The sequence below is a fragment of the Cervus elaphus genome, chromosome 18 (genome assembly GCF_910594005.1).
Source record: "Cervus elaphus chromosome 18, mCerEla1.1, whole genome shotgun sequence".
In the NCBI taxonomy this organism is placed as follows: Eukaryota; Metazoa; Chordata; class Mammalia; order Artiodactyla; family Cervidae; genus Cervus; species Cervus elaphus.
The window spans coordinates 46,703,802-46,722,435 of record NC_057832.1 but is presented as its reverse complement, the minus strand read 5'-3'; the positions used below and the strand labels follow the sequence as shown (position 1 = coordinate 46,722,435).

At 34.7% G+C, this 18,634-nt stretch overlaps 1 protein-coding gene across 1 annotated transcript in view; it reads right to left on the bottom strand.

The window, feature by feature from the left end:
- Positions 1-1,163: 1,163 nt before the first annotated feature.
- PCLO (piccolo presynaptic cytomatrix protein) overlaps positions 1,164-18,634 on the bottom strand; it is a 374,153-nt gene continuing 356,682 nt past the window's right edge. Inside the window, exons 23-25 of the mRNA XM_043873094.1 lie at positions 8,318-8,452; positions 7,740-7,885; positions 1,164-5,850 (exon numbers count right to left, since the gene is read on the bottom strand). Of these exons, the coding sequence (XP_043729029.1) occupies positions 5,710-5,850; positions 7,740-7,885; positions 8,318-8,452 (422 nt within the window). The 3' untranslated portion in view covers positions 1,164-5,709. The remainder of the gene's footprint in view (positions 5,851-7,739; positions 7,886-8,317; positions 8,453-18,634) is intronic.

Here is an 18,634-nt window from a genome sequence, read left to right as displayed (position 1 = left end):
CACTAACTCGATGGATGAGTTTGAGTAAGTTTCAGGAGTTGGTGATGGACAAGGAGGCCTGGTATGCTGCAGTCCATGGGGTCGCAAAGAGTGGGACAGGACTGAACAACTGAACTGAACTGATTGGCATTTATGTTAATTTCTTGTACCTGAAAATGGCAATTTGGCTTTACATCTTTTTTTTTTTTTTACATCTCTTTTAATTGCCATAGGCTTGTTAATTTTGTTGATCTTTTCAAAGCATCAAATTGTTGGGAAGTCATTTTTTACTGTATAATTAACATAAATATTCCTTAATTTTTACAAATAAGATATAATATTAAATAAAATTTAAAATAAAATTAGAATAAAAGTTTATTTGGAGTTAGTTGAACAGAAAAATTTCAACATTTTTCAATTATAATTCTACTGTTACTTTTAATAGTGAACTATTTTAGCTGAATTTTCTACAAAATTTGTAGACTATAGATTTTCAGCTCTTAAAAGCCTAGATAATGAATAGTCAAAAAGTCAAACTCATTAACCATTTATCTAATTATAATCTTTTAGATTTGAAATTATTTTCAAAAAATGTTCCAAGATATATTTCATCCAAGAATACTCAAGTTTACCATAAACATATTATATACTACTCTTGATTTAGTGAAAGGTTGAGAAAGATAGCACATTAGATAAAAGTTGATCAATCAACTGGATGCATTCCAAAATTTAATTATTTTTATAGAGATAAATAGGAAGAAAAATAAAAGTAAAAATTCAAGTTCAGTAGATTTCCTATAATGTTTTAAGGTTAAAGAAATGATATAAAATGTCCTTGCCATAGAAAGAAAGTTATCAAATATGTAAGTCCACTCAAAGAAGGACCCACTGGCTCAAAAGGGCAAATTTAAAGCTTAATAAGAGTAATAAGTTCAATGAATTAAAATGTATCAAATATGTTAAAAGTTCAATTTCTTGATCTGGGTGGTTGTTTTAAGAGTGTCTGATATAGTAATTTATTAAGTTATATGTTTAATTCTGTTCCTGTATTTGTGCTGTTTAAAACTTACTTTTTAAACTGAGTGAATGTACTCATCATATAATTTTCAGAAAAAATATTCCAAAAAGTTCTACTTCTATGTTATGTATCAATTTATCAAATTGATAAACACAGGCAGCCAAAGTTGATATTTTCAATATTTATTAGTAAGGCTGAGGCCACAGCCTTTATACAGCACAGTTTGCATAAGTTATCAAGATACATCTTGTATACAATCACCAAACCAAGACATATTTTTACATAAAGTAAAACTCAAGACAGATTTACAAGCATTTCTATACAATTCTCATGTATTTCAGTTCAACTTATATAACCTTTAGCCCAAGAATTTTTGTTGGTTCATTAGATTTTTGAGAGATTGGGTAGAACAGAAAAAAGAACACATTAGCAAATCACCAACACGGCATGCAACATGTAGTTAGAAACAAGACGTATCTCCAAGTACTCTATTTTTTATTTTGAAACCAATTTTATTAGGTTTTTATCTTTTCAGACAAGAAACTTATTTCCTTTAACATCAGATGTGTTTTTGTTAGGATATCGGCACACACATTAATTGGTAGTGGGAGCACCTGAGCACATCACCAACAAATATACATACACAATCAAACGAGAATCATATTCACATGCTGAATGCCACAGGGAATTAATATTTCAACTTCGTCTAGTATACCAAATGGATAGTTATGTACAGGATAACGAATTAAGAAAATGCTCTCAATCTACCTATCAGAGAAGGAATCATTTGATTAAATGATTTTTATTTAAAGGGAGTCTTTAATAATAACAACAACATGGAACATACAGAAAACATCAATGTGTCATATTCAATGAGAATATCTGTTTCACTCATTCATTCTTGTGTCATGTCAAAGGCAAGTTATTATTAAAGAGACAGCTCATAATTATTCATTGAGCTTTCTTTTACTTCCAGCTCAAGCTCAAACAGAGGGAAAATCACTCTGTCACACATAGAGTTATAAACACATACATAGCTGTAGTTGGCTGCTTTTGGAATATTAGACATTGTAGCAATGAAAATAAGTTTTTAAAAATATTGTTAGTTATGATTTAAATAATAAAGTAAAAAAATACTATAAACATCTTTATGATATCTTAATGAAATGAAACACTGATCAAATCATTTCTAATAAATTGGGCACAATATAGTATATAATTTCATTTTACTTTACATCACCACCAACCTAGTTCACTACCTCTATCACCATGATCATCACAACCATTCCTATAATAAGAATCAGTATCAGCTGGTTACCAGCTATAATATTCCCACAGTATGACTATTTTAATGTGTGCGATCCACAAAATTAAATCCACTGATATGCTGAAAATATGCATTTATTAATGTGATTAATTACAATATAGGCAACATTAAGGAGCAAAGACAATCACTTCCCCTTAGTCTTGGATACTCTTCTTTTAAACTGAAATGATAAATAAAGAGTTCAGAGTCACCAAAAGTCTCCTTAACCTTAAGTAAAACAGGGAAACACAAACTTAGTATTATCTACGTCTGTAATGACCATTCTAGACATCCCTGTCTTGTGTGAAAATTCACTCTGTGCTTTTGCTTCACAGCTAAAGGTTTCTTGGGGACCAAATTTTAAACCAAGAAGCAACTTGTGTCTTATGACTTAATGAAATTGTGGGAAAAATTAAGATGCTCTTCAAGCTATAAGTGCTGTAACTGGACTGATCACATGTTATTTAGAGATTACAAACTTTGTCTCTATTAGGATAAAAAAAGCTAATCCCAATAAAATAAATGAAATAAAAAGTGGAAAATCATGTGCTGTGATATATACAAAAAAAGTAAAAAACACCGAGCCCTATTTGCAATTAAAAAAGAAACAGTTTTGTTGTAAGAAGGGTAATCAATATCAGAAGAAATGCATTTGTATAAGGTTCAGTGTTGCATAGAATAATTCCAGTACAATGTAGGTGTTTGGTCAGCTGCAAACTTGGCACACTTGGCAGGATCTTACACTCTCTGAAGAGGGATGCTGGTGCACAAAAAGAAGCCCTGTCATGAACTCTCCTGATTGGCCTGGCCACATCACCAGTTCTGGAATAGAGGGGCACCTGTCATGGTAAGACTCCTCCTCTCTCATGTCAAATAGCTACCAAGGTATGATCTTTGTTTTGGTGGCACCTCCTTTTGTGTATTTTAACAGAAATGGCAACTGTAATGAAGTGAGCTAACTGGTCATGAAGCTCTCACGCACACTTCTGGGTTAAGTGGCTGCAGGAGAGGACCCGTGGGAGCGAGAGTCTCCTTTGAAGGACGAACAATAGAGCCTTTTTATGTCAGAAGGAGATCTTCCTGAACCCTTTCCTTCCCCAATTATGTGATGACTATAAGCTCCCTAAAGTGCTAAATTCTGCTGGAAATATCCATGGCAACCATCAGCAGATCTACTTGTCTCTAAAAATAAAATTCTAGCAATATCAAATCCTTTGTGATCCTCTCACCACATGCTCATTTCATAGCAATAATCAATGATAAAATTGCATTGTCAGGGGAGGGAGATTACAAAGTAGGGGGAAGAAAAGTGACCGTTACCTTTTCTAGACTGGAAAGGAGTACATTTATATATCTCCATGAATATAATAAAGATATGTGACATGGGGTTTATTATAAATTACTTAATTTTTAATGTCTTAAATTTAATCAATTTCTCTCAGATTTCAAGTATGTTTTTCTTTAAAAATGAGAAAATCCAATATCTGACCAATATGTTTGCAGAAAATTTCTCTAATTCCACTAAAACCTCACCCTTGAATAAGAAGCAGCTTTTAAACTCAGAATTCACAGAGAATCAATTTATTTTTGTGGGTTTGGGAATAGGATAAGATCAGTATAATTTATTTCATTTATGATAACCCAATTTATAAATCATTTTTATTAAGTTTTTAACCTTTAAATTTTTTTTTAAACCTTTTTTGGTTAAATCAAAGTTTATATACGTTCATATTTTAAGAAAAAATTGGTTTTGGAGTTAATATACTGCTTTTATCCATGTCTTTGCTTGCTGTTGGTTTTGAAGATGCTTTTTCACATACAAAATTGGGGAAAAAACTGCATAATGCCTATTCCTCTCTTATGTGTATAAAACTATATTTGGAAATGTGCTTTCATCTTTTCTCATAGATCACTTAGTTTGATCATCCCAACATCCCATTAGGAAGGTTAGGAATATGTAATTATATTTTCCCACAAATAAGAAAACTGAGGAAAATTGAGTTTAAGTGACATGTGCACGGTGACAGTTAGTGGCAGAACCAAGGCCAGAGGCCAGGCTTTGAATCCCAGCTGAGTTCATCTCCTCCAAGTCCATGTAACTTCCTTGTTCATGTTGTTGGTTGATGGGGAAGAGGATGTTTCATTTTAATGACTTAGACATTGCTCATTTTATTCTATATTATTAAAGTAGCTCCAAGAACACTTTCACCTTAATATAACATTGATTTTTCACATATTTTCCCAACACTGTGATACTATCAATAAAGTAGGAAAATAGAGCACTAGAGAGAACTCGAATTTGGTGTCAGGGTTTTCATTTTACAATCAATTAACATAGTAAGGGAAAAAGAAACTGTGGAAGAGCAGGAAATGACACCAATTTAATTAATCAATGTCACAGATTAGTATGAGTTGTTTGCCAGAGGAAGAACTTTCTCTCTGTGCATTTATTACTTCAGAGAAAGAAAATATGTGGGATCGTACATTGATTTGCAACTTCACAAAGCACAAGTTATCATGCTTCCTAGAACATATCAATTTAATCTAGGTCCTTTGGTATGTAGATTGAAAATGTCTTGGATTAAGGGTTATTTATGGAGATTTTGATGTTTTCAACCAAGGTTCCAACAGTTTATGGGACAATATTCTTTTCCGTTAGCCGGTCATGGCTTTTACTTCTCGGTACATGTAATTCCATTTCTACTTAGTATTATTTTCAATATACATTATTTCAAATTATACAAATGTGCTTTTACAACAAGAATTCCAAAATTGGTGTTGTGCACCCTTGTAACATTTAGACACAGAGAAAACTTGTACAACATGATCTAAAAGCTATGATTTCTAAATCTCTGGTTCCCCTTTCCTTAAAAACACAACCTCCTTACTTCTAGTCTGGACACACACTGTAGGTATATCCTGTGTCAGCATCTCAAAACAGTTATCTGAGACGATGAAGAAGAAAGACTTTTGAAAACTGAGATTTGTTACATCACTTCCTTCCTTTCAACAAAGCTCTTCTACATAAAGGATTACTTTTGCCTGCGTTAGAAACCATATTAATCTTTAAGTCTCAGCCTTCAGTTAGCTATAGCTCAACTCTACTCAAAAATGTTTTGCATTAAGTAATCAAAATTTCTCTCACTGTTTTTCATGACAGCCACAAGAAATCCAAGGTTTCTGAACTCCTTTTTTTTTTTCTTGTCTTCAATATACGGACTTTTTCTTTTGAGTTTTTTTCTATGTTCCACAACCATACATTTGCAAAGGTTTGAGTATGCTTTTGCTTTTTGTTCCTCTTCTCACGATTACGCCTGAAAACATAGCTTAGAACCAATAGTATTCAACTATAGTCACGATTAAGATTATTTAAAGCACTTTCTATACCCTGAGCAGACACATTTCTTCAGTGGGTTTGAGTAGGACTGACCAAAAGTTTGTGCCAGTTGACTATTCTTTTTCTCAGATCCACTTTGTCAAGCCAGATACAGGCTTCGCCAATCAAGGTCTTTTTCATAAACTTCCCTCCATTGGAAAAAAGTAAAATCTAGAAAAAATAGTCAAAATTATATATCTATTTGTGTGTACATTTTCAACTTCTTTTATGGACATTTGCACATCAAAGAAGTAACACAGACAAGAAAGGGTGAGGGTGAGAGGAAGTACCAGACATCCTTGTGGGAGAACTAATAACTAAAATGACCTCAAAAGATCTGCATAATATTAAATTAATTCACATCAACATTTCCCAAAGGCAGAGACCTACCCTGAAGGACAGAATTCGAGATAAGATATGTATTATCAGCTAATTCTAACTCAGTTTATGCTTAAATTGATAGAAAGTTTCAGAAAAGAACTTTACTAGTTTATGAAAAACCAACTCGAATACAAAATTATTTGAGTGGTAAGTAAATAAGTAAGAGATAGATAGAACATAACACTGATTTTAAATGCCATTTAATTTTACTGGGGATTTGACTATAGTAAGCTCTTCTAAAGTGGTTTCTTGTTATATGTAGAATTTACATTAGTTGAAATTCCATGGGATCTCAAACTCAAGAATTTTTTTTTTTTTTTTCTTTTAGGGATCAGTTGAAAGAAAGGTAGAGACAAGGTGGAGACAGCCATTAATCCTCGACAATTCTCTTACGCTCTCTCTTTTTGGAATCTTCATATAATTCATCTTTATTCCTGCCAAAATTTACTTTCATGTTTCTGACTTCAAAATCTACTCTTCTATCTTTTCAAGCCTTTGATTTTGTGATTTCAAATTGCCTAATTATATATTTCATTTGGACCTGCCCTTATCAAATTTATCACATTTCAGACAAACTCATGATTTTTTTCTCCCTCCATCCCTTCTTTAACTACTCAGCCTCTGTGCCTGACACATCTGTTCACACAGACTTCAGAGTGTCTTTTTAATCTGATTATTCCCTTTAATTTCAGTTAATCCTCTCAAGGCAGTTTTTGCTTTGTAATATCTCTCACATTAGTCTCCAGCACAGGCCTTTATTTAAGTACCAGAACCATGGTCTTCTCTTCCCACGTTTTCACCATTACCCTCCCTCCTCTTTCTCCTTTCTCATTCCTTGTCTCCACATCTACCATAGGCATACCATGTATAAGCATTGTGCTAGGCTGCAGAACAGACAGCAATGAAAATCAAGCCTTGCACCAGCGAAGTGGATACTACAGAAACAGTGGCAGGTTAAGTACATAAATGGTTGCACAAAACTGGGAGTAATGGCCTAATAAGATAAGCAAAACATGTGAATAAGATGTGATGAATTATACCATGGTCATCAGTAAAGAGATGATTTTACATTGAAAGATGTGGAATATTGTAAGAGATGGAGAGAAAAGAAGAAGGGAGTACTGAAAGGGAGGAAAAATATAAGCAAACAACCCAAGAATTTGAAGATTCTGGTGTGACTGAAGTAAAGAGTGAGTGGAAAAGTATACAAAGAAATGAAATTAAATGAAATATAATTAAATTAAATAAATATAACTCACTTTAGAGGATTCTGAATGGGTCAGGATAACAGCGAATCATTGGAGGGTAATCTAGTCAGTGTTTTTAAAAGATATCTCTGCCAATAGTGTGATAAAATGAGTTAAAAGCATGATAGTGATGGCAAGTAGGCCAGGTATACTGCTGAAATGATTTGCATAATAAAGATGAAGACCCAAAGAGGATTAGTGGCAGTGAGTGTGAAAAAAAATCTGTATAAATGAAATGGAGTAGGTAGGATAGAGGCTAATTGGATGGGGTGAGTTGGTTGTGGAATTTTCAAGGGCCCCTGGAAAGTTACTTCTAAAAATTAACTTGTAAAATGTCACATACTATATGATTGGCATATAAATATTGAATAATTAAATAGGAAATAAGTACAGTATAGGTGAAAATTAAAAAATAGGAACTGTATGAGTTACCTGAAGAGAATGTCCAGCAGGACTTAGGCTGAATCTAAAAGTTTCATTGAATGAAGGCTCTCGATCATGTCTACATACTCTTGTTTTTTTCTTGATCACCTTTTTTTGGGTAGATATGTTCATCACATATAGTTTCACATATAAATCTGAAAATAAGAATTCAGCTTGTTATTGTCCATTAACAATACATTTTTCAATACAATTAGCATTATAATTGTATACTGAGAGCTTCCCTACATTTTACATAAAGCCAGTAGACTGTGAACAACTTGTTTCAGACAACATAGAGCAATTAAAATATACCTAATTAAAACACACCAATTTTCTTAGCAGTTTAAATGTTTACTTGTTGTATAATAAATATATCACTCTAAGTTTGTGTTGGAAAAAAATCTAATTTTTAACCAGTAAAATATCAATTTGCTCTATATAAGATAAATTAATTCTTATTTCATATTTTTTTCAGATATATTTGATACACAGCCCAAATTTTACTTAGCATTTTCTAGGGCATTTAGTTCATTCTCCTAAGGAGTTCTTAGCTACATTATATTGCTTATTATCATAAAATTAGATACCTGGTAAGTGATCAGGAGATTTAAATTTGTAGGTAATATTTCTACACTGTAGGATTTCAACTATTAGTTGTTCCCCATCTGTCTTCATTTCTTTCTTCAATGCAATCTTGATTTCTCCCATTACCTGAGTTTTAACTGGAACGATTTAATTAAAAAGTTAAGGAATATATCATGTCATTTTATTAACTGATTCATTCAATAATTTTTTTGTACATTCATTTATTGAGTGTTTATCAAGAGCTAAACACCTTATCATATCCTATGGATACACAGATGAACAGAATACAGTCCAAGCTCTTAAAGAGTGGAAAGTCTCACGGGAAAACTAATAAATTATAAACAAAATGAGGTTTGTTAAGTATAATGATAAGCTAGTAACATGAGAGATATGGAGGAAATGCAAGTAGGTGTCACTCAACTGTAGATTTTTAGGCCAAAAGAGGTAATAGATGAGACAATAGGAGACTGTAGAAAGACAGTCATACATGCAAATAATAGAATTCTAATTTATAGCAAACATTAAGTCAAGTGAAATACAAGAAACTGTCTGCCAACAGTTGCTCGCTACCTACAAGGCTTACAAAGGAACACTTGCTAACACAACTAAATGTTGTATATTATATCTGCTTCCATTCTATTTTCTGTGTAAGAGAAGTGGCCAACAAGAATATATAGTAATAAAAGTGCACTAGGGAAAAATACAAGTGATTTAAATGAGTTCAAAATATTCTTTTTCCAGTATTTATCTTGGATCTTTACATTATTGAAGAAGCAATTCATGCTAGGTCAAATTCTATGTTGATTTCAATGGATTTTCTCTCCTCTATTGATTCACACATTTATTCACTTACTCATTCACCAACAAATATTTCATTTCCCACTCTACTTTGTGATAAGCACTCTGTTAGGAAGAATGGATACAATGGTAAGCCAACATACACATGCTTACTGGTTTTATGGTTTTTCAGTCTATTGGGAAGAAATACTTCAGTGAAATAATTTCATCAGTAAACATACAATTAGAAAGAGAGATGTTCTGATGTATAAAAGCATGGTTACAAGAGAGTCTAGGAAAGGACTTTAAGAGCTGAAACCAGAAGAATAAGAAAGATTTAACTAGGTGATATGGATGGAGAAGAACATCTTAAAGAGAAGGAACAGTGTGTCCACAAAAGGCAGCATCACTGAACCAAGGAACTAAATAAATATTCATGGGATTATAATATACTGTTTAGTGGCAATATGTTTAGAATTTGCATTTTATCTTTAGAACAATTGAAATCTGGTGAAGGTCTTTAACATGGATCATTTGTTCTCGTAGGTTTCAATCTCAGGATTTCTTTATACTACAAAAAGGAAACACTAGTCCTCAAAGAACATTAAAGTTTCTAATTAAAAAGTAAAAGTATATATTTACAAATATTCATTCATTGCTTCCGTTAAAATAACAAGAATATACCTGTAAGTAGGGATTTTAATGAAAAATAACCATATTTTTCAAAAACAGTGAGGCATGCCGTTTTATATATTTTTTCAAATTTCATCAGTACTTGGCTTAATAGCAGATGGCTGAATTCTGATACTTGTTTCTACATTAAATCCAGTTAATATGTTGTGTTAGTTGAAATATACAAAGATCTTACATATATAGCTAGTTGAAAAGGAAGGAGTATTTTAGCATCCTTTTCAGATAACTGTGGACAATCTTTCATACTACCAAAACATGAAAAGTAGTGTTTCTTTTTTTTTAAAGATTAATGGAAATGTAGAATCTGAAACCATATCAACGAAATGTTTTTGTACCTTTACTTTAAAATACTATAGACTATGTTGCACCTTGAATGGATCATTTAACTACCTGAATTGGTAACATCATATACTATTTATTTTGTAAAACAATGGTCTACTGAGTTATGTAGGTCTTCAAAACTTTGACACAATTCATACAATATTAAAAACACTTTTGTTAATATCACCACCCATATCATTAAAAAAGTCTGAATTATGAAAAGCTGTCAAGCTCAGGGAGGCAGATAAAAGTTTTAGAAAATTTCATTTTTACTTAAAAGTTGCTTTTTGTCATTGACAACAACTACTGTCATTGTTTTCTTAAACTGACAAACTCACTTTGTTAATTTTTTAGAAAATGGTGCTGAATGTACCATGGACTTTGTCAAGTGAATGCTGCCAAAAAAATTTTTTTTCATTCAAACCTCAAGACAGAGAGCAATACCTCATCATTCAGCAACTTTATCTGTAAAACAGTTATATTTCTTTCCTCCAAACCCATAAGAAATCAGACAGAACTAATACTGCTCCATTCCTCAAACTGTAACTGAGATGGAGAGGAAAAAAGAGTATTCTAAGTGATAGGGAGGGAGTCAATGAAAACACCCCAACTATTTGAAGCTTATAGGAGTTGAAGTCAGAATTGATCACATCAATTAGCAGGATGAAAGGGAAAAAAATGAATTTTTCTGGAAAAAATTCACAGTTATAGGTGGTATTCCTCTTTTGTAGGTTCAGAAATTCCAACTTGCCAGGCATATAAAATTTGTTGTTGTTGTTTTCACTTTCTCACTTCTGAGGAAAGGTGAAATTAAAAACTTGTTAACTAACGTTCTCAAATCATCACGTTGCCTATTTTTTTCTTGGAAGGTTAAATTCACGTGCTTCACAGTGTGATACTTGTGAAGCTCTTGTTAAGTTTTTCCTACTCAAAGACTGTTCCAGCTTGTTCTTTACTGTTTCTACTAAAAGTAAAAAGAGACATGTCTACTGAGGTGGTCTCAAAGGATGCATGCATAATTATGAGCTATCACTATCAATCATGCTTATCCTTTTATAGTTACAAAATGCCTTTGTCATTGAAATCAAATGCATGGATGGTGACAAAAACCTCTGTGTCCACTGTCTCCACAAGTTGGGGGAGATTGGTGGATGGGAGGGAGAGTAACACCAGATCATCTTGAGCCTTTGAACCAAAGAAGACAACACACACATAGAGGACACGTGAGGGTGTTTTGTAATTTTGTTTGGAATAGAGAGCAAAGTAGCAGTAAGAATTGCTTTGACCAGCCTCCAGGCCTCTTAGTTTCCCAAAACTTATATTTTAGCTGTATTAATAGAATAAAAATTAATCCTACTCTAGAGAAGAAATTTATCCTACAACATGGCACATAGCTCTGATTAACAGAAAGAACACTGTCTTTTCTCCACTGTATATTCTTGGCTCCATTGTTGAAGATTAACTGACTGTAGGTGTGTGGGTTTATTTTGGGACTCTCTATTTGTTCCATTTACCGGAATATCTGTTTTGGAACCAATGCTATGCTTTTTTGACTACTGTAACTTTGTAGTATTGTCTGAAGTCTAGGAGGGTGCCTCTAACTTTGTTCTTTTTCCTCAGGACTGCTTTGGCAATCTGAGTGTTTTATGGTTCCATGGAAATTTGGGATTATTTGCTCTAGCTCTGTGAAAAATGTCATGGGTAATTTGATAGAGATCACATTAAATCAGGCAATTGCGTTGGGCAGCATTATCATTTTAACAATATTAATTCATCCAATCCAAGAGTATGGAATATTTTTCTGTTTCTTTGAATTATCTCCAATTTCCTTTATTACTGTTTTATAGTTCTTAGCATATAAGCCTTTAATCACCTTGAACAGGTTTATTCTACTTTAAAAGGGATTTTTTTCTTCAAAAGGGATTTTTTTTAACTTTCTCTTTCTGATATTCATTGCTAGTATAAACAAATGCAACAGATTTCTGTATGTTAATCTTGTATCTTGCTGAATTCATTTATCAGTTCTAAGAGTTTTTGTGTGGAGTGCTTGTGGGAAAGCTGGACAGCCACATGTAAATTGATGAGGTTGGAACATACCCTCACATCATACACAAAAATAAACTCAAAATACACCATACAACTCCTACAAAAGAACACAGGCAAAACATTTTCAGACATAAATAACGCTAATGTTTACTTAGGACAGTGTCCCAAGGCAATAGAAATAAAAGTAAAAATAAGCAAATGAGACCTAATCACACTTACAAGCTTTTGCACAGCAAATGAAACCATAAACAAAATTAAAAGACAATCTATGGACTGGGAGAAAATATTTGCAAATGATGCAACTGACAAAGGTTTAATTTCCAAAATATACAAATAGCTCATACAACTCAATAACAACAACAACAACAAAAGCCCAAAACAGCCCAATAAAAAAGTGAGTAGAAGACATAAGTAGACATTTCTCCAAAGAAGACATACAGATGGCCAACAGACACATTTGCCAAAGTAAAAACAACACCCAGCTGTGGATGTGACTGGTGATGGAAGTAAGTCCAATGCTATAAAGAACAATATTGCATAGGAACCTGAAATATTAGGTCCATGAATCAAGGCAAATTGGAAGTGGTCAAACAGGAGATGGCAAGAGTGAACGTAGACATTTTAGGAATCAGTGAACTAAAATGGACTGGAATGGGTGAATTTAAATAGATGACCATTATATCTACTACTATGGGTAAGAATCCCTTAGAAGAAATGGAGTAGCCCTCATAGTCAACAAGAGTCTGAAATGCAGTACTTGGGTGCAATCTCAAAAACAACAGAATGATTTCTGCTCGTTTTCAAGGCAAACCATCCAATATCACAGTAATCCAAGTCTATGCCCCAACAAGTAATGCTAAAGAAGCTGAAGGTGAACAGTTCTATGAGGAGCTACAAGACCTTCTAGAACTAACAACCAAAAAAGATGTCCTTTTCATTATAGGAGACTGGAAAGCAAAAGTAGGAAGTCAAGAAACACCTGGAGTAACCTGCAAGTTTGGCCTTGGAGTACGGAATGAAGCAGGGCAAAGGCTAACAGAGTTTTGCCAAGAGAATACACTGGTCATAGCAAACACTCTCTTCCAACAACACAAGAGATGACTCTATACGTGGACATCACCAGATGGTCAATACCAAAATCAGACTGATTATATTCTTTGCAGCCAAAGATGAAGAAGCTCTATACAGTCAGCAAAAACAAGACCAGGAGCTGACTGTGGCTCAGATCATGAACTCCTTATTGCAAATTCAGACTTAAATTGAAGAAACTAGGGAAAACTACTAGACCATTCAGGTATGACCTAAATCAAATCCCTTACGATTATATAGTGTAAGTGACAAATAAATTTAAGGAGTTAGATCTGATAGATAGAGTGCCTGAAGAACTATGGGTGGAATTTCGTGACATTGTACAGAAGGCAGTGATCAAGACCATACCCAGGAAAAAGAAAGGCAAAAAGGCAAAATGGTTGTCTGAGGAGGCCTTACAAATAGCTGAGAAAAGAGAAGTGAAAAGCAAAGGAGATAAGGTGTCCATAGGTTCGTGGATTTATCTCTGGGCTTTCTATTCTGTTCCATTGATCTATATTTCTGTCTTTGTGCCAGTACCATACTGTCTTGATGACTGTGGCTTTGTAGTAGAGTCTGAAGTCAGGCAGGTTGATTCCTCCAGTTCCATTCTTCTTTCTCAAGATTACTTTGGCTATTCGAGGTTTTTTGTATTTCCATACAAATTGTGAAATTCTTTGGTCTAGTTCTGTGAAAAATACCGTTGGTAGCTTGATAGGGATTGCATTGAATCTATAGATTGCTTTGGGTAGAATAGCCATTTTGACAATATTGATTCTTCCAATCCATGAACACGGTATGTTTCTCCATCTGTTTGTGTCCTCTTTGATTTCTTTCATCAGTGTTTTATAGTTTTCTATGTATAGGTCTTTTGTTTCTTTAGGTAGATATACTCCTAAGTATTTTATTCTTTTTGTTGCAATGGTGAATGGTATTGTTTCCTTAATTTCTCTTTCTGTTTTTTCATTGTTAGTATATAGGAATGCAAGGGATTTCTGTGTGTTAATTTTATATCCTGCAACTTTACTATATTCATTGATTAGTTCTAGTAATTTTCTGGTAGAGTCTTTAGGGTTTTCTATGTAGAGGATCATGTCATCTGCAAACAGTGAGAGTTTCACTTCTTCTTTTCCTATCTGGATTCCTTTTACTTCTTTTTCTGCTCTGATTGCTGTGGCCAAAACTTCCAACACTATGTTGAACAGTAGTGGTGACAGTGGGCACCCTTGTCTTGTTCCTGATTTCAGGGGGAATGCTTTCAATTTTTCACCATTGAGGGTGATGCTTGCTGTGGGTTTGTCATATATGGCTTTTATAATGTTGAGGTATGTTCCTTCTATTCCTGCTTTTTGGAGAGATTTAATCATAAATGAGTGTTGAATTTTGTCAAAGGCTTTCTCTGCATCTATTGAGATAATCATATGGTTTTTATCTTTCAATTTGTTAATGTGGTGTATTACGTTGATTGATTTGCGGATATTGAAGAATCCTTTCATTCCTGGGATAAAGCCCACTTGGTCGTGGTGTATGATTTTTTTAATATGTTGTTGGATTCTGTTTGCTAGAATTTTGTTAAGGATTTTTGCATCTATGTTCATCAGTGATATTGGCCTGTAGTTTTCTTTTTTTGTGGCATCTTTGTCTGGTTTTGGAATTAGGGTGATGGTGGCCTCATAGAATGAGTTTGGAAGTTTACCTTCTTCTGCAATTTTCTGGAAGAGTTTGAGTAAGGTAGGTGTTAGCTCTTCTCTAAATTTTTGGTAGAATTCAGCTGTGAAGCCATCTGGTCCTGGGCTTTTGTTTGCTGGAAGATTTTTGATTACACTTTCGATTTCCTTGCCTGTGATGGGTCTGTTAAGATCTTCTATTTCTTCCTGGTTCAGTTTTGGAAAGTTATACTTTTCTAAGAATTTGTCCATTTCATCCAAGTTGTCCATTTTATTGGCATAGAGCTGCTGGTAGTAGTCTCTTATGATCCTTTGTATTTCAGTGTTGTCTGTTGTGATCTCTCCATTTTCATTTCTAATTTTGTTAATTTGGTTCTTCTCTCTTTGCTTCTTAATGAGTCTTGCTAATGGTTTGTCAATTTTGTTTATTTTTTCAAAAAACCAGCTTTTAGCTTTGTTGATTTTTAACAAGTGGTGCTGGGAAAACTGGTCAACCACTTGTAAAAGAATGAAACTAGAACACTTTCTAACACCATACACAAAAATAAACTCAAAATGGTTTAAAGATCTAAATGTAAGACCAGAAACTATAAAACTCCTAGAGGAGAACATAGGCAAAACACTCTCTGACATAAATCACAGCAAGATCCTCTATGACCCACCTCCCAGAATATTGGAAATAAAAGCAAAACTAAACAAATGGGATCTAATGAAACTTAAAAGCTTTTGCACTACAAAGGAAACTATAAGTAAGGTGAAAAGACAGCCGTCAGATTGGGAGAAAATAATAGCAAATGAAGAAACAGACAAAGGATTAATCTCAAAAATATACAAGCAGCTCCTGTAGCTCAATTCCAGAAAAATAAATGACCCAATCAAAAAATGGGCCAAAGAACTAAACAGACATTTCTCCAAAGAAGACATACAGATGGCTAACAAACACATGAAAAGGTGCTCAACATCACTCATTATTAGAGAAATGCAAATCAAAACCACAATGAGGTACCATTACACGCCAGTCAGGATGGCTGCTATCCAAAAGACTACAAGCAATAAATGCTGGAGAGGGTGTGGAGAAAAGGGAACCCTCTTACACTGTTGGTGGGAATGCAAACTAGTACAGCCACTATGGAAAACAGTGTGGAGATTCCTTAAAAAACTGGAAATAGAACTGCCATATGACCCAGCAATCCCACTTTTGGGCATACACACTGAGGAAACCAGATCTGAAAGAGACACGTGCACCCCAATGTTCATTGCAGCACTGTTTATAATAGCCAGGACATGGAAGCAACCTAGATGCCCATCAGCAGATGAATGGATAAGGAAGCTGTGGTACATATACACCATGGAATATTACTCAGCTGTCAAAAAGAATTCATTTGAATCAGTCCTAATGAGATGGATGAAACTGGAGCCCATTATACAGAGTGAAGTAAGCCAGAAAGATAAAGAACATTACAGCATACTAACACATATATATGGAATTTAGAAAGATGGTAATGATAACCCTATATGCAAAACAGAAAAAGAGACACAGAAATACAGAACAGACTTTTGAACTCTGTGGGAGAATGTGAGGGTGGGATGTTTCAAAAGAACAGCATGTATACTCTCTATGGTGAAACAGATCACCAGCCCAGGTGGGATGCATGAGACAAGTGCTCGGGCCTGGTGCACTGGGAAGACCCAGAGGAGTCGGGTGAAGAGGGAGGTGGGAGGGGGGATCGGGATGGGGAATAAGTGTAAATCTATGGCTGATTCATATCAATGTATGACAAAACCCACTGAAATGTTGTGAAGTAATTAGCCTCCAACTAATAAAAAAATTAAAAAAAAGAAAAAAAAAAAAAAAAAAGCAAAGGAGAAAAGGAAAGATATTCCCATTTGAATGCAGAGTTCCAAAGGCTAGCAAGGAGAGATAAGCAATCCTTCCTCAGTGATCAATGCAAAGAAAGAGAGGAAAATAATAGAATAGGAATGACTAGAGATCACTTCAAGAAAATTAGAGATACCAAGGGAACATTTCATGCAAAGATGGGCTCAATAAAGGACAGAAATGGTATGGACCTAACAGAAGCAGAAGATACTAACAAGTGGCAACAATACATAGAAGAACTGTACAAAAAAGATCTTCATGACCCAGATAACCATGATGCTGTGATCACTCACTTAGAGCCAGAAATCTTGGAATGTGAAGTCAAGTGGGCCTTAGGAAGCATCCCTACGAACAAATCTAGTGGAGGTGATGGAATTCCAGTTGAGCTATTTCGAATCCTGAAAGATGATGCTATGAAAGTGCTGCACTCAGTATGCCAGCAAATTTGGAAAAGTCAACAGTGGCCACAGGACTGGAAAAGGTCAGTTTTCATTCCAATCCCAAAGAAAGGCAAAGCCAAAAAATGTTCAAACTACTGCACAGTTGCACTCATCTCACATGCTTGCAAAGTAGTGCTCAAAATTCTCCAAGACAGGCTTCAACAGAATGTGAACTGTGAACTTCCAGAAGTTCAAGCTGGTTTCAGAAAAGCCAGAGGAAGCAGAGATCAAACTTTCAACATCTGTTGGATCATTGAAAAAGCAAGAGAGGTCCAGAAAAACATCAACTTCTGCTTTATTGACTATGCCAAAGCCTTTGATTGTGTGGATCACAACAAACTGTGGAAAATTCTTCAAGAGATGGGAATACCAGATTACCTGACCTACCGCCTGAGAAATCTGTATGCAGGTCAAGAAGATACAGTTAGAACTGGACATGGAACCTCAGACTGTTTCCAAATCAGGAAAGGAGTACATCAAGGCTGTTTATTGTCACCTTGCTTATTTAACTTCTATGCAGGGTACATCATGCAAAATGCCAGGCTGGATGAAGCACAAGCTGGAATCAAGATTACTGGGAGAAATATCAATACCCTCAGATATGCTGATGACACCTCCCTTATGGCAGAAAGTGAAGAAGAACTAAAGAGCCACTTGATGAAAGTGAAAGAGGAGAGTGAAAAAGTTGTCTTAAAACTCAACATTCAGAAAACTAAGATCATGGCATCTGGTCCCATCACTTCATGGCAAATAGATGGGGAAACAATGGAAACAGTGACAGACTTTATTTTTGAGGGGCTCCAAAATCACTGCAGATGGTGACCGAAGCCATGAAATTAAAAGACGTTTGCTCCTTAGAAGAAAAGCTATGGCCAACCTAGACAATCATAAAAAGCAGAGATATTACTCTGCCAACAAAGGTCCATCTAGTCAAAGCTATGGTTTTCCCAGTAGTCATATATGGATGTGAGAGTTGGACTATAAAGAAAGCTGAGTGCTGAAGAATTGATGCTTTTGAACTGTGGTGTTGGAGAAGACTCCTGAGAGTCCCTTGGACTGCAAGGATGTCAAACCAGTCAATCCTAAAGGAAATCAGTCCTGAATACTCATTGGAGGGGTTGATGCTGAAGCTAAAATTCCAATACTTTGGCCACCTGATGTGAAGAACTTATTCACTGGAAAAGACCCTGATGCTGGGAAAGACTGAAGGCAGGAGGAGAAGGGGACGACAGAGGATGAGATGGATGGATGGCATCACCGACTCGATGGACATTAGTTTGAGTAAGCTCTGGGAGTTGGTGATGGACAGGGAAGCCTGGCGTGCTGCAGTCCATGGGGTTGCAAAGAGTAGGACAGGACTGAGTAACTGAACTTAACTGAGTAGACACAGGAAAAGATGCTCAACACTGCTTGCCAATTATTTAAGAA